Source organism: Dendrobium catenatum, unplaced genomic scaffold (genome assembly GCF_001605985.2).
Source record: "Dendrobium catenatum unplaced genomic scaffold, ASM160598v2 fragScaff_scaffold_1646, whole genome shotgun sequence".
NCBI classification, from domain to species: domain Eukaryota; kingdom Viridiplantae; phylum Streptophyta; class Magnoliopsida; order Asparagales; family Orchidaceae; genus Dendrobium; species Dendrobium catenatum.
In genome coordinates this window covers 876,874-893,874 of record NW_021320108.1, presented here as the reverse complement: position 1 = coordinate 893,874, position 17,001 = coordinate 876,874, and the positions used below count along the sequence as shown (strand labels likewise).

Below are 17,001 nucleotides of genomic sequence, written 5' to 3'. Positions count from 1 at the left end.
CAATATGATCTTACTTGAAGAATGAGATAATATAACTAAATGAGGGAATAGAGTTTTACTATATTAAATAATGTCATACTTCCCTAATATAACTCAGGGATAAAGAAGTTACGAACGTCATAAACAATACAGGAGATAAACGACATTCAATATTGAAGACATATAATAATGAATACATACAACACTAGAGACAAACAACACTGAATACATATAACACTTAAAATAAGTATTACTATTGTGCTCTACTGATAATACTTGTGGAGGTTTTCTATATTTCAAGTCCAAGGGAGCATATTTTCCTCAACATTCTTCAACTTGAAAGTCTCGAGATTCACCACAGCTGCCACCAAGTATGGACCCTCCCAATAGAGGGAGAGTTTGTTATGTTGGGGCCTTTTACTGTTGCCTCGATGCAATGCAGGACTAAATCTCCTATTAAAATGTGTCGGGATTTTATCCGTCAATTATGGTAACGGATAATTCTTTGGGGATATGCAGTAACCTTAATCATCGCCTCGTCTCTTATTTCTGAAAGGAGGTCTAGGTTGTATTTAAGCTTTTTATTGTTGGTATTAAAGTTAAAAGTTTGAACTCTATGATTTGGGACTCCAATGTCGACGAGAATAATAGCTTATGTGCCAAATCATAGGTTGTACGGGGTTCCTTCTATTGGAGTTTTGTCCATAGTATGATAGGCCTATAGGACATTTAGAAGTTCATCAACCTATTTCCCCCCTAGCCTTCTCTATTCGTGTCTTCAATTCTTTCAGTATAGTTCGATTAGTGATACCCATTTATTTGTTTGTATGAGAATGGGCTACGACCGTATGTACCAATTGTATATGGAGGTCTTTATAAAATGTTGTAAAGACCTTTCCAGGGAATTATGTTCCATTATTGGTGATAATTTTTGCTGGGATGCCAAATTGACATATTATATTCTTCCATAAGAACTGTTTTTCATTAGCTTCAGAGATCATTGCCAAAGGTTCGGCCTCCACCCACTTGGTGAAATAGTCCACAGTCAAGGTGATGAACTTTCATTATTTGATGGCTATAGGGAAGAGTCTCATTATGTCCATCCCCCAATAGGCAAAAGGCTAGGGACTCTATAGTTCTGAAATCTTTACTGCACGTAAATGAGTGAGGTTGGCATGTAACTGGCAATTATTGCACTTTTGTGCGAATTCCAATGCGTCATGCTTCATCGTGAGCCAATAAATCTCTTATCTCATTATCTTATTGGCTAATGCCTTTCCACCCAAATACACTCCATAAATACCTGAATGTACTTCCTGGAATGTATAATTTTCTTCTTAAGGGGGAAGACACTTGAGGTATGGCCCCGTGAATGCTCGCTTATATAACTCTCCATTAATAACAATGAAGTTCACGGTCTGACTCTAAAGTCACATTATCACCATTGGGTCTTCAGGAAGAACATCATATTGTAAGAAAATTAGAATGCGATCAATCCAAGAAGCATCTCTAAACTCATCAATTGATTGTATAACCCATGGACCCTGAACACTTAAAAAGTGGATCTCCTCGACACACTTTCTGAAAACATCACCGATTGTAAAAGTAGCCAGTTTGGAGAGAGCATTTGCTTGTACGTTTTGTTTTCAGAGGACATGGACGATTTGATATTTCATTATTTTGGCCAAAAAGGGTTGAACTATTTGGCAGTTCTAGGCTGATAATAAATTATGGGTACCAAATTCTCCCTCCACCTGAGAGGTAGCTAATTGAGAATCAGTGTGAATCGTCAAGTCATGTACTTCGTAATTGATTGCGAGCCTCAATCCAGCGATCAGGGCCTCATATTCAGCAATATTATTTGTTTCCGAAAACTTTAATCTAAGTTAGTATTCGAGTGTAGTTTGTTGTGAGAAGATTAATAAGATTCCAACACTAGCATCAAAACTCCCAGAAGCTCCATCAACATTTAAGATCCAGCATAAGGAATAAGGAGATGTATTGAGTGGTTTGTTAGAGACGTGGCTAATACATTCGACCACAAATTCGGCAAGCACTTGTGACTTGATGTCAGGTCTATGTAGGAAATGGATGTCAAATTCTTCAAGCTTCACTAACCATTTGATCAATCTTGCAGATGCCTTGGACTTTTGAAGAATACTTATCAATGGTAGGTTTGTTTAGACCTCAATCGCATGTGCTTAAAATTATGGATGTAACTTTCTGGCTAAGAAGACTAACGCCAAGACTATCTTATATACTAATGGGCAGCATGTTTTTATCTCTGAAAGTATATTGGTACTATAATAGACAGGGTGTTGAATAGTATCTAATACCCAGATCAAGACTGAGCATATAGCTTGAGAGGAGATGGCTATATACATGTATAACATTTTCCTTGGAACAGACTTTGAGAGTAGTGGAGGTGAGGCTAGATAAGTTCAGAGTTACTCAAAAGCCTTATGGCATTCGTTAGTCCACTGAAATCTTAAGCTACACGCACCTCTGAGAATCTTAAAGAATGGTAGATATTTGTCTCATGAGCGAGCTAGGAAACGAGAGAGTGCGACAATCCTTTCATTTAACCTCTGGACTTCCTTGATATTTATTAGGGGTACCATATCCCTTAGGACCTTGATCTTCTCAAGATTGGCCTCAATCCCTCGGTGGATAACCATGAACCCCAAAAATTTTCCTGAGGTAACTCTGAATGTACATTTGGAGGGGTTGTGTCGCATGTTGTAAGATCAAAGGAGGTAGAAGTATTATTCCAAGTCAGAGATATATTGAAATTTTTCGAGGCTTTTAACTAGCATATCGTCCACATACACTTCCATAGTTCGCCCAATAAGGTTTTTAAAAACCTTATTCATGAGGCGTTGGTATGTTGCTCCAACGTTATTGAGTCCGAATGGCATTACCAAGTAGCAGTACAACCCCTTATCTATTTGAAAAGCTGTAGTCCCCTTATCATTAGGATCCATATATATTAAATTGTATTTGGATAGGCATCCATGAAGCTCAGCACCTGATGTCCGGAGGTGGCATCGACCAACTTATCAAAATATGGGGAAGACAAAATTGTCCTTGGGACAGGCTTTGTTGATATCTATATAGTCTACGCATATTCTCTAAGCTCCACTTTCCTTTTGAACCATGATGACATTTACCAACCATGTGGGGTAGTGCACTTCTCTTATAAATCTAGCCTTCAAAGGCTTATCAACCTCCTGCTCAATTGTCAGCTGATGATCTAGTACAAAGTTCCGCTTCTTTTGGATTACCAGCTTGTATGCTAGGTTGACCTTGAGGGAGTGCATGATTACTTCAAGGTTGATTCTGGGCATATCAGCCAAACTCCATGCAAATACATCTTAATTTGTACATAGAAAATCTACATACATTTTCTTTTCTTCATCTAAGAGAAGCAATATGATCTGCACTATTCTTGAAGGGTGCTTATCTGATAGAGAGATACAAGTAAGTTCTTCTACAGGGGAAGCCCGCAGAGGAATATCCTCACTTCGAAGATCAAATCGTCGATGTTAAGGAAACTAATGGGCGTGGTTGAGCCTGCTGAAGATAGCATGATTGTGCCATTTACTGGTCTCCTCGTACTATGTTAATCCTTACTGGGGTGAGAATTTTAATTTAAGGTGAGGGATCGAGGCGACAATCTTAAAGATTGACTGGAGCAATCTTCTAAAAATAACATTGTACACCAATTCTGATTTTACCATAACAAATTGGATGGAGTGTGTAGCCTGATGGGAGAATTCTTCAAGTATAACTAAAAGATTGATCATTCTTTTCACTTGCATAGGTCGATTGTAAAATTCATATAATGGACCTGTGATCGATTGCAGCTTCTCTCTAGGGAGGCCCATGTTGAGAAAAGTGGAGTAGAACAAGACATCTATAGAGCTCCTATTATCAACCAAGATCCTCTTGACATTATAGTATCGGTCACTAATTCCTACACTAATTAATAGTGGGTCTTGATGAGAGGTCTTTATTCCCTCTAAGTTAGAATCATTGAAAGCAACGGAGTGATCGGTGCTAGACTTCTTTGTTGTTGGCTCTTTGATAGCTACAATCAAGACTAAATTAGGCATTATAGGGCCTCCAATAATGGTTTCAATTTCATCAACCACATGACGATTGTTCGATGATTGCCTTTGATGTTGATTCTGCCCTAGTCAGACCATCCTCATCTAGAGTTGGTGGGTTCTGGACAAATTATCAGAGATATCCTTGTCAGATCAGCCTCTCAAATTCTTCGTTGAGCTACCTGCATGCTTCAATAGTGTGTCCACGGCTACAGTGGAAGTGAAAATATTGCTCTAAATTTTCGACATTAGGCTTCAAAGGATGTGATCACTTCATATTCTCATGATCTCAGATGGTCATCAATATGTTTGCTCGAGATACATTAAGTGGCATGTACTTCTTTTCTTGGCGAGGCTCTCGTCACGACTATGAGGGTCGAGGGGGCAGATTATAGTTTCCTTGCTTCTTCTACTGTAATCCATCTCTGGGGTGCTTTTATGCTTCCCAATTATTTACTCAAATTGCTTCCTATGAGCATTAATAGCTTCATCAGCAGAGATTTAGGCCTCCACGTGATGGATTAGATTCGCATATAAATGGATCATGTCTCACATGAGTGTTGAGTAGAATGAGTCAAGGCAAAGTCCTCCGAGAAAGACACCTCTAAGTAACTCGGGATCTACCTCTGAAATTTGTCGGGCCTTAGTAGGAAATTTTTTAAAGTACTCGTTAAGGGATTCATTTTCATTTTGGCAAGTTCCTGAGAGATGAGAAGTGTCTTTGACCATCCTCCAATTGACAACCAAATTCTTCGATAAATAATTTGGCTAATTTGACGAATGTTGGAATGGATCTGGCAGGGAATAAATAGAACCATGTTCGAGCTTGCCCTTTTGAGGTTAGCAGGAAAGACCTGGCATAAGAGTGTATTAGAGGCTCGCTAGATGTACATGATGGTCATATAGTGATTGATATGTTCGTATAGGTCAGATGTCTCGTCATATGAATCGATGCTCGGTAGTTTGAATCTTGCAAGAATAGGGTGTTGAAGGATGACTTCAGTTAGGCGTGATGACTCCTGGAAGTCCTGTTTGACCAAGAGATTGTCTTATATCTCCTATGGGGAACTCCACTCAAACTAGTTTTTGTAGTTCATGTCGTAGGGCATTACAAAGGAGTTCAACAATGTGCGATTGGGCTAAGTCCTCGGGGACATCCGGAGGAATGCGAGGTTGGCAGCCGGCGTACGAAGGATGGGTAGATCTTGTTGTATCAACAAGCTCATTTTTTTGGATGTGTCGGAGGGCGCATCCTCGGTGGTAGAAGGGGAATCTCGATATGAAGATGTTCGGGTTGAACATCTTCGAGCCCTGATGGACCTCAAGGGAGAAGAATATCTTCTTGTGGTGTTAGTGTCGGTCCCCGAGTCTCTCGCAAAAGTTGAAGAATCTCATTCTGAGATTCCTCCATTTTATGATACGATCTTCTAGGGAGGGTCCTAATGTCGCTTCCCCAGTAGGGTTTCGTCGGAGTGGAAAGAAGCAGATGCCTTGCATCCCTGATTCATAGAAGGATTTCTGAATTGGTGTGAGTTAGAGCGAGAGGCTCGTAAGATGCACTAGCTATGCTTGTTAACCATTGGAGGAGTGCTTAAGATAGTGGGATTGAAGTTCTCATAGACAGTGCCAAACTGTTGCAAGCTAGAATATATGCGGCGATAGAGTTAGAGTTCTACGTCTTAGCGTAGCACGGATATCCAGCTCACACATATAAAACACAAGATCTTTTACATAGAAAATCCTATAAAGGGGAAAAAACACGGTGCGAGCCCCAGTTGAAAATGATTCCCTCAGAATACAAGTAGATTACAGTGGGCTTACTCGTTCTTAAGGAAGATCATATTAAAAATGTCAACTATAAAGTTGAAATCTAGTGACAAACTAGAATGATAGTCTGGCGTAACTTAGTGGTCTGGCAGAAGTTAGGCGTGACTTGGAAATTCATGTGTTAATTAGTAATCCGGTGAAACTCCGAGGTTACTCAGTGGTCTGGCGGAACTCCGGGCCTCAGGTGGCGGTCCGACAGAAGTCTGGGTGTCAGGTGGTGGTCCGATAGAACTCTGGGCCTCAGGTGGTGGTCCGGCAAAAGTCCGGGCCTCAGGTGGTGTTCCAGCAGAAGTGAGGGCCTCAGGTGATGGTATGGCGGAGCTTAGGGCCTCAGGTGTTGGTTCTACATAGCTCAGGGCCTCAAGTAATGGTCCGGTGGAGTTATGGGCCTTAGGTGGTGGTCCAACAGAGCTCAAGGCCTTAAGTGGTGGTCTGACAGAGCTTAGGGCATCAGGTGGTGGTTTGGCAAAGCTCAGGGCCTCGAGTGGTGGTCCGACAGAGCTTAGGGCCTCAAGTGGTGGTCCAACAGAATAACGACGTCAGGTGGTGGCCCGGCGAAACTCAGTCGGTGGTCGAGGAAGAGTAAGGAGGCAAGAGCGATCTCCGATCTCTCTCTTGAATCCTTTGGCTTAGAGATCTTATTTCAAGAGGGAGAAGAGGTCTATTTATATATTTTCTAGAGTGACATGGCCCGTAAATAGGAGGAGAATCAAGGGCAAATGAGTAGTTGTTTGGATGGATGGCCGATGTAGAATCCCTTGATTGTGGACCGTTCGTTAGACATTTGAAGGTCTTAGTGATGTCGGAATTCTGCGATCTTGGGCTCGTTGGGTTCCTCTCGTCGAGCCGCTCGATGAGACTATAAGCATGTGACGTTTGGAAATCGTTTGTAATCCAAATTGTTGATTGAACTTTCCAAGAGCGCTTCGAATCCTAGATTTGGACCCATTTGGGCTCGAATTGAGTCAAATTTTGTGTCATTTAGTTCATATTTATGAGACGTTTAGTTCAACTGTAAGTTTGCTGAAATTGGAGTCGGATGGTCCCAATTTTAATTTCGGAAGTTTCTAACTTGATTTTGCATCAATAATCATGCCCGAACAAAATAGTTTCTGACGATGTATCAATTAGTCCTGCACATATTTTCAATAATTTTAGGTATTTCCTTTTCTCTCCTTCCTAAAACTAATGAAAAATATAATATCTCCCATTTTAATGAATTTAAAAAGTCTAAATTTAAGTTTTTGATTCTTTTAAAGTTAAAAACAAAATTTTAACAAGATTTTTTAAAATAATATTTTTGAATAATCATTACCTCCATTATAATAGCTCAAACATTAATAAAACTAGTGTAATTGCGTTTTCACAAAATGCAAGTTGATAGAATTTTAAAAATTAATGAAAAAAATATTTTATACATGTTAATAGAATTTCCAAAATTAATAAAATATATTTAGAAGAGCAAATTAAAATTTTTGAAACAAATGAGCGGAAAAATAAATGAAAATAATATTCTAAATTTTGGTAATAAAATATCACAACTCTTGGATTTAATATGTCATTTTCTAATATTTTCTAACCAAGTCTTTTTAAGTCTACCTCTATCTTTCTTAACATAAGTTAAATCTAATACCTCAACTTTTCTAACCGGGTCATCGGAAGTCCTTCGTTTAATGTGACCAAACCATCTAAGAAGACTCTCTCTAATCTTATCCCCTCCAACCTTTCCACAATGAAATAACCCTAATTAGAATATTGTCACTTCAAATATATAGCTAATGAGTCAAATTCAGCAGCAGCAACAACAAAAACAACATCAAGCCTTTATCCCACTACGTGGGGTCGGGTACATGAATCCTTTTTCTCCATTGTGTCCAATTAAAAGTCAAAATCTCGTTTAAATCTAATAAAGAAAGGTCATTACCTTTCTTAACATAAGTCAAATTTACTATCTATACTCTCCTAACCGGGTCATCGGAAAGCCGCCGTTTTATGTGACCAAACCATCTAAGACGACTCTCTCTAATCTTATCTTCTACTGGAGCAACTCCAACCTTTTCACGTATATGCTCATTTCGTATCTTATCTCTAAGGGTAAAGCCACTCATCCACCTGAGCATCCTCATCTTTGCCACACTTAAGTTAGTATTATGCTTCTCTTTTAATGATCAACATTCGGCATCATAAAGCATTAATTGCAGGACTCACTACCATCTTATAGAATTTTTTCTTAAGTTTGAGGGGTACATTTCTATCACATAACAAGCCTGATGCATTCCTCCACTTCAACCATCCAACTTGAATTCTGCTGATAATATCTCCATCTATTTCACCATCACTCTGAACAATAGATCCAAGATATCTAAAACGTGTACTCAATGAGTCAAATTCAGCAATACTTAAAAAAAATGTTGTTATTTAATCCATTTGGAATCATCTGCTAAAGGTTGTAATAATCATTTATAACCAAAATGATAGTCCCAGAAGATCTTCACTAATGGATAGATAAAAATTTGCATGGATAAATAGAGATGGTAAGATCTACAAGCTTTCAAAAGCAAAGGATTTGAAGAAGGTAACATACGTAGTATTATCAATCCTCTTTATCTCAATTTTACCTCCCCCATACTAATAAGATACCATGAACAAATCAAAAGGGTGAAAAAGTTCATCAGTAATTGAATGGAAGAACAAAAACTGTTTGAATTAAAAGCATCATAAGTGATTTGTACAAAATTGAACACCTTCATGCATCATAAGCAAAAATTTGAATAAATATATCTAAATTGTTTTTTTTTCTTTTTCTTTCCTAATGTATTCTCACTGTCTTTATGTTCGTTGCATTGAGTACAACTCAGTATCTCATTTAAGACAGTGTTAGGGCATCTCCAGTCGAGCATCAAACATGCGTATGGCGTCGTTCGGTCACTCCAGCCAAACGCCAAATCTTCAACTATTTATTTGCAAGTGAACAACACGACGCCAATATTGACGTCGCACTTTTTACCCGCTATATGTTTTTTTTTTTTTTTATTCCGAAAAACAAAGTGTGAGAAAGAATATACTAGAAATTTCTCTTTTTGGTGTTAGAAAATGGAATTCGGTTGGAGACAAGTTATTGCATATTAGTGTATTACTGTATTTTGAAGTGAAAAATGAGTTTTTCGGTTGGAGATGCCCTTAGATCCTACATGAGCATAATACTAATTTTAAGCCCATACCAAAAAAGAAGAAAATGTTAATTCCAAGCTTACCAGGAATGCATTGTTTTGAGGTTACACCTATCTCCTTCTTATTTAAAGCTTGTCCAAAAAAAAAAAAAAAAAAAAAAAAAAAAAATTTCCTTTTCCAAAAAAAAAAAAAAAAAAAAAAAAGAAAATTTCACCTTCATTGTTTTTATGTGAGTCATTCCTAAAGATTTGCATCCGTTCTGAAGCATTTATCTAAATTTGTTTATTCTATTCCTACGGCTTTACTTTTGTTATCAAAGAAACTAAAACCTGATTAATTTCATTGATATTCTTGTTTTTCCCTTTCATAACCACTCACAAAGTTTTATGGATAAAATAGAATACTTTCTTAAGCTTTTGTAGTTATGAAATGACTCCTTCCATCCAAATGTGAACATTTTCAAACACCAACTGAATGATAGTAAACAGAGCAGGTTATATTAAAAATAGAAAAAAAAGGAAAATTTGTGGCTTCACAAGCTTATGACAATGAATTCATATACTCCTATATCATTTTTATTACCCTTTCTTGTTCCATTCCAACATCCCTAAAAGAGACCGAGACCCCTAAGATTTACAGAATTACAGCTTATATTACAGAAGCCCAAAAAGAACCTAAAGGATGTGTATATGTATCTCTAAAAAAGTAAAAGAATGAAAATAGCAGAACTGATTTTCGTTTTCTTCTAGCTAGCCAAAATAATAATAATAATAATAACAATCAGAACTCTCTTTTTGTTTAACTTTAACATTGTCTTCGTTTAAAAATATATAAGAAATAAATGAAACTCAAAGCTATATTTTTTTTAGGTAGATGATAGCTCATTGTTTGATTTCCCTGTACTGGAATGGACTATTATTCACATTGCATTGAAGGAGAAATATAAAATCACATTGCATTTAAGGCATGATAGGAGAAGCATCAATGCATACCATTTTAGCTACCAAACGAGTATCCACGCTCTCTAGTGATGCTCCTTGTTTCAGGTTTTTTCAGAAAATTTTTGGAAAAGCTTGACATATTCTGTACATTTCTGCTCTTCATCCCCAAAGGTTCCTTTGAGTACCTACCACTTTCTGAAGCCAAACATTCTAATTTTCCTGCAGCCACTTTACCGGCAAGCCACGCTTCGATCATCTCCTCAGTCTTGGGTTCAGGCTCAAAGCCCTTTTCTTTCATCTCTTCATAATACTTGGAAGCCTCTTCTAGCTTCCCATTTAGAAAGAGGCCATGGATCAAAACTATATAAGCGCTGCGATCAGGACTCAGACCAGACTCACTAATCTGATTCCATAACCTAAAAACACTATCATGCAGCCTCCACCTGCATAATTTCCTAATTAGCATAATATATGTATCCAATGTTGGTTTACAACTTGTCTGTCTCATTTGATGAAGCAACTCAAACATCTCTTCCTCAGTCTTAATAACATCAAAGAAAGCATGAAAGGTGCGTATTGAAGGAGTTACATGTTTTTGCAACATTTCATCAAACACCATCCGTGCTTCTTGGATTCGGCGAAACTTACATAAAGGCCTGATCAAAGAATTAAAAGTCACAGCATTTGGAACAATTCCCTTTTCCCCCATTAACTTAACAAGATCTTTGGCCTTGTCAATGCTCCGTGCTTTAGCAAGAGCATAGACAACCGCATTATAAACCTTCCCATCAGGTGCAATACCAAGCTCTTTCATCTGACTGAAAAGCTTAGTGACATCATTGAGATTACTAGCTTTCGAGTAGCATGATATCAAGCACCCATAGGACACCACATCCTTTTCAACCCTTCTCTTCTCATATTCTCTCCAAAACCTCTTTGCGTCTCGGACGTATACAAGAATGTTGCACCATCCATTGAGCACAATGTTAAAGCTTTTGGTCTCAAAAGGGAATGTACCTTCGTTGCACATAAGCAGGTGCTCAGCATCCTCCACATTTTTATACCGGCAGAGAGCACTGAGCAGGCCTTGAAAATCATCAATGTTGACCTCAAGTCCAAACTTTTTGAAGGAATAGAAAACGCTTATGGCTCTTCCAACATCATGAATGGAAGAATACTTTCTTATTAGGATCAGGAGGGTCTGGGAGGAGACAAGAGATGGTCCCCCATGCGTCGCACCCCTCATCTCATTGACAAGAGACCAAGCCGTGTCAAACCTCCGCATCTTTCCAAGGATGGAGATCATGGAATGGTACTCTCTGACGGAGTGGGTATAGCCCGGCTGCTTCCCCGCCCAGAGGAAAAAGGTGAAAGCAGCAGACCAGTCATTGCGGAGCCTGGAGAGGACCTCAGCCACGAGCTCTGGCGAGACCAAAACGCCGCATTGCTCCAGCCGGCGCTTGGCTTCGGCGCTGTTGGATCCTAAATGACGGAGACAGTCCATCACTGTGTCTACGTGCCAGAAAAGATGGCCTTCCTTCACAGTTTCGGCGTCGTCTTGATTGAATGCGTTATCTGGTGTCGGATTTGAAGAGAAGGATTTGGGGATAATGGCAAAGATGGGGTTTTTAATGGGAGGAATGATGGGATTGTAGAAGTGAATTGAGATGCTTGTAGTTGGGTTAAGATTTTGAAGGCGGGGGGTTTGGTGGGATTGAGGATGGGCGGAAGAGGAGAGGTGGGGCAGCGCAGCCCATCGAAAGCTTCTCCTCCACATGGAGTTAAAAATCTGGAGCGGATTAGGTAAACATAGCTTCCTTCAACAAGGGAGAGAATATTAGAGAAGAGAAAAGAGTGAAGAGGGGAATAAGCTGACTCGTTTGCACCGATGCCAGAACTAGACAAAACAGTGGCACGGAGAAATTAGATTTTTTAAAGAGAAATTTAACTTTGTAAATTGAATAAATATGAAATTTTTTTTCTAGTAAGTTCAAATATTTCCTTCCACGATAAAAAAAAAATCCTAAAATTTAAACAGGATTTTTTTTAAAGGACCATGAATAGTAGATGTTTTAGCAGTGGATGCACATTTTATGAAGATGCAATTATAGGAAGGTTATAAACCACTCTTTAAATCAATAAGAGATTGATAGAGATTTAGAGATACATAGGCTCTAATTCGAACCTTACAATAGCGCTTTGAGCCCTTGATTCGGAATCATTTGTGCTCCGATTGGGTTGATCTTGGTGTCGTTGGGCTCGTATTTTTGAGATGCTCAGTTTGACTATAAGCTCGTTGAAATCGGAGTTCAGGTGCTCCCGGATTTAATTTATGAAGTTTCCAACTAGCTTTTGCCTCAAGTTTCGTGCCCGATCAAGATAATTTTTGTGTGATGTATCAATCTTAATGTACAGTAACTTTTCTTTTCTTTTGCAATCCTCTATAGTGATAAATCCCAACCCTAATTTTCATTCATAATCTCATGCCTATTTGGGATTCTCAAATATGGTGATATTTTCCCTTTACATTAGTTTGGAGAGTGCATCTATACTATTCGGGTGACATCTAAAATAAGTTTTACTCATGTATTTTCTTTTTTTATGCAAGTAATGAAATCTAATTTATTTTCTTTGCATGTCTGACTAATTATATAGTTTTAGGCTAATGATGTGAATCTAATGTTAGTACTAATATAAACTCTTATGATTTGAATGAGAGATGAATGCTTCCTATGTCTCTCAATATTAATTTAATGCATACAGTGGTCACACGTGTAGTTAAAATCTAGTCTGATATATTACCTGAACGAAGGAATATTGGAATAAATAGGAGTATTGGAATGGAATGTATGCATTCCTAGACATAGGATATTTAACCTTTTAGGTTTTATGAAGATACAATCATCGTAGCAAGGTCATAAACCTCTCTTTACATCCCTATAAGCTCGACATTGATCTAGGGATGCATATGCTCTGATTCATTTCAATAAAAAATATTCTCATTACAAAAACTTGGGTAATTTATATTCATTAGTCCAAAACATCATATTACATAATAACTTTTGTTTTCTATTATAATCCTTTGTAGTGACAAATTCCAACCCTTATTTTCACTTAGTAGGATAAATATTTTAACTGTAGTAGACGTACAATACTAGTTTACTTGCATGTTGCAGAACACTTCCTCATTGGATCGACACTATCTCAATTTATTTTATTAGTTGATCGACATGTGCACTTACATATTTAATGGGTATTATATAACAAAGAAAACTTAAGCAAATTTTAACCTATAGCACAAACATAGTTCACGCATTTAATTCATCCCACACTTGTACACATCGTAAGGCCCAAAACACTAACGATGTGGTGCCTTCAATGTTGTGGTGCTAAAACTATATATCACTGCGCTCAAGCCTCAGGAAAATTATAATTAATTTAGCACCCTAATGTATAAATACATGTATCACTATAGCGTTAATCGTGCCTCAACACAGCAAAGAGAATGCTTCAAAACTCCACTCTTTGTTGTGTAAATAACTCAAAGCCAAAGTGTCAATCTCTAGATCACTACAATACTAGATGATGTGTCTGAGCACTATAGTGCCTATCATTTATAGCACAGCGATGGGGCAGTTAAGAGAAATTTATAGGGGGGACATCACGTTGGTTCAGCCTAATGCCACAATGGAGCAAGTTAACAACATTGAGGAGCTTGTTTATCATTATAATATCAGAACGCCACCCTATTGGGTGCGATAGTGTCTGAGTCCATTTCTTTGAGTTAATATAAATAATTTTCCAATATATCCAAAAAAGAAGAAAAGAGAGTATGGAGAAATATTTAGTGAAGTGGATGGTCATTCATGTTGTGGGAAAAGCACTACTTAATAGTTAAAGCTAGTGTGAACAGTGAACGAGTGAAGAGGGATTCAATTTTGAAAGAGTCCATCTATAGGATATATTTGGGATTCTCAAATTTGGTGATATTTTCTTCATTTTCTTCTTTTCATCTTTCTTTGAAATCATGTATATGAAGTGTTTTGATCAAAATTAATTATATGGCTGACTAACTTCTTAGTTTTGTGCTGATGATGTGAATAATTTTAATATTTTCTGATGTAGACTCTTGTATGTAAATGTGAATGATTGTTCTCAATTACTCCCATGCTTAATTTAATTCATGCAATTATCATGGATAAGGTTAAAATTTAGGATACATTACCTCATTGGAGGAATGTTAGAATAATTAGGATAATTGAGATTTAAAACTTTCATGCCTAGATAAAGGATGAATAAGATTCTAGGATCTAGGGAGATATAATCACCATAGAGAAGCAAAAATCTTTTTTACACCTTTACAATCTCTATATAGATCTAAGAGTGCATATGTTTAGATTCACAACTATTATAGATGAGTTTGTTTGTGAAAATATAGGTTTATTCACTATTATAAGTCCAAAACATCTTAATTTTTACTTATATTCACTTTTTATATAATTTTTTAGTTGTGATTGCACTTCACATTCCTTTCATTAAGTAGGATAAATTCTGTGGCTTGAGTAGGCAATACTATAAAAAGTTAAAGCATACTTGTGTCTTCATGGGATTGACACTTTTCTCATATACTTTATTACTTTCAACATGTACACTAGTCTATCAAGGAATATTGCACACACATATTTAGTAATAGTTAAAGCCACATAAACCTATCAAGTTATTAGTGCTGTTATCAAGGACCCAAAAGTGGGTTTTTACTATTAACTTTATATTATTCAAAAAAGTGGCCTGCATACTTAATCCTACTTTTATTATTTAGTTTTAATTAGTTAGTTATATTTGTATTTGTGTTTGTCACTATGAAATTATGGTCTTTCTATTTTTTTATAATTATTATTTCATTTATTTTTCAATCTATTGTTTAGTGATTATGTATGTATCATAGATCTAGTAAGGTCCCTCTATTGTTTGACCAAAAAAATAGAAAGGACCTTTAAAAAATTTTGGAAAACCAAAAAGACTATAAAAATAGATATGGTTGAACCAAATCTAGGTGAAGACTAATCTACACGTCTTTTGGAGTTTGTAAATATATTAGTAGATGGAATCCATCAGTGTATCAATTGACCTGTTATCCAAGCCAATATTTTTGAGCTGAAACTTATTATTATCTAAATGTTTCAAAATTCTCAATCTAGAGGAACTCTTATTGAGGATCCAAATCTATATTTAGCTAGGCTTTTTTTTTTTTCTCAAAATTTGTGTGACATTCAAGTATAATAGAGTTAGTGATGATGCCATTAGACTTTGATTATTTCTATTTTCACTAATGGAAAAGTTAAATTATGGTTGAATTCCTTAGCCCTAGTTTCTATAACCACTTGGAATAAGTTGGCATATAAGCTCCTAGCAAGGTACTTTCCATCTTTAAAAATTGCTAAGCTTAGGAATAATAATACTTTATTTCCCCAATATGATGATAAGTAAATTTGTGAGAGTTAAGAAATATTTAAGGAGATGTTTAGAAAGTTCCCTCGTCATTTATTATTTGATTTGTTGATGATTAATACATGTTATAATGAAATTCTAGGATCACTTAGGTTTATATTTTGATAAAGGAAATTTTGAGAAACAAATTTCAGTGCCCTTCCGATAGGGTGAATCCTAAGAGAGTAACAAGTATTTATGAGTTTGATGCGTTATCTACTTTGACTACTCAGGTAATAAGTATGTCTAAAAAGTTAGACAAAGTTGGAGTTAGTAGATATTTAGGATCACCTATGCTTTTGGATGAAAATCATTTGAGTTATTCTAGTGATTCTAGTGCTCAAGGGGTAGAGAATGTGAATGTTATAGAAAGAAAAAATAGCCCCTATTCAAATTCATATAATCCAGGTTGGAGGAACCACCCTAATTTTATTTGGAGTAATAATAATGGTGAATATTAATGGAATGCAAACCAATCCAATCCTGTAGGACCTTAGAATTATCCTCAGTAGCCTATAGTGAATCATAAACCTTTTTATCCCTGAGCTATAATTAGATTAATCAATATAAAGATAGGAATACACCTATGGGGATTTAGTGCTTCAGATGTGCAACCAATTACAGAGTCAAGCTGCTACCCTTAAAATCATAAAAATTAAATAGGGCAACTTGCTAATTTGATTAATAGTGAACCCTATGATCACTATCCTAATCATAGCAAAAAAATATTTGGAAGAACATTATAAGATTATTCAATTAAGAAGTGGGAAGAAATTGGGAGATTCCTATGAGGACTTAGAATAACCTCAAAATGAAATTGTGGTAGGAGAGCCTTTAGTGACTAAACACACTAAGAATCTATTAAACTAATTAAATAATCTGAAAGACTTATTAGGAAGGTTGTAGAGAGACCACCACCACCTATTCGTCGACGTTAATTAAATAAAATTTGGATAAATAATTCTCTAGGATATTTTATATATTTAAAACATTAATCATTACCATACCCTTCTTGAAAACCTTAGAGTAGATTCCCACTTATGTTAAATTCATGAAATATGATCTAAATAAGAAACAAAAACTTAGGGAATTTTAAATTGTAATAGTGACCAAGGAATGCAATGCTATCATATAGAAGAAGCTCTCAAAAAGGTTGAAGGAACTTGATAATTTTACCATTCTTATAACAATAGGGAATAAATAATTTGGAAGAGGATTATATGATTTAGGATCCAACATCAATATTATGCCATTGTCCTTTTTTAGGAGATTATATTTAGAAGAGGTCCAACACACCACAGTCTCCCTTCAACATGTCGATAGATTGTTTACTTATCCTAAAAAGGTGCTAGAAGATGTTCTTGCTAAAGTACATAAGTTTATCTTTCATGTAGATTTCATCATCTTAGGTATGAAAGGGGATAGGGAGATACCCATTATCTTATGGAGACCCTTCTTACCAATAGAGAAGGTTATGATAGATATTC

At 36.5% G+C, this 17,001-nt stretch overlaps 1 protein-coding gene across 1 annotated transcript; it reads right to left on the bottom strand.

Annotated features, from left to right (window-relative positions):
- Nucleotides 1-9,848: 9,848 nt before the first annotated feature.
- LOC110108894 (pentatricopeptide repeat-containing protein At5g15010, mitochondrial-like) lies at nucleotides 9,849-11,925 on the bottom strand. The gene has a single exon (XM_020839745.2). The coding sequence runs from the start codon at nucleotides 11,802-11,804 to the stop codon at nucleotides 10,083-10,085; it is 1,722 nt and encodes a 573-aa protein (XP_020695404.1). The 5' UTR covers nucleotides 11,805-11,925; the 3' UTR covers nucleotides 9,849-10,082.
- Between the last annotated feature and the right edge of the window lie 5,076 nt (nucleotides 11,926-17,001).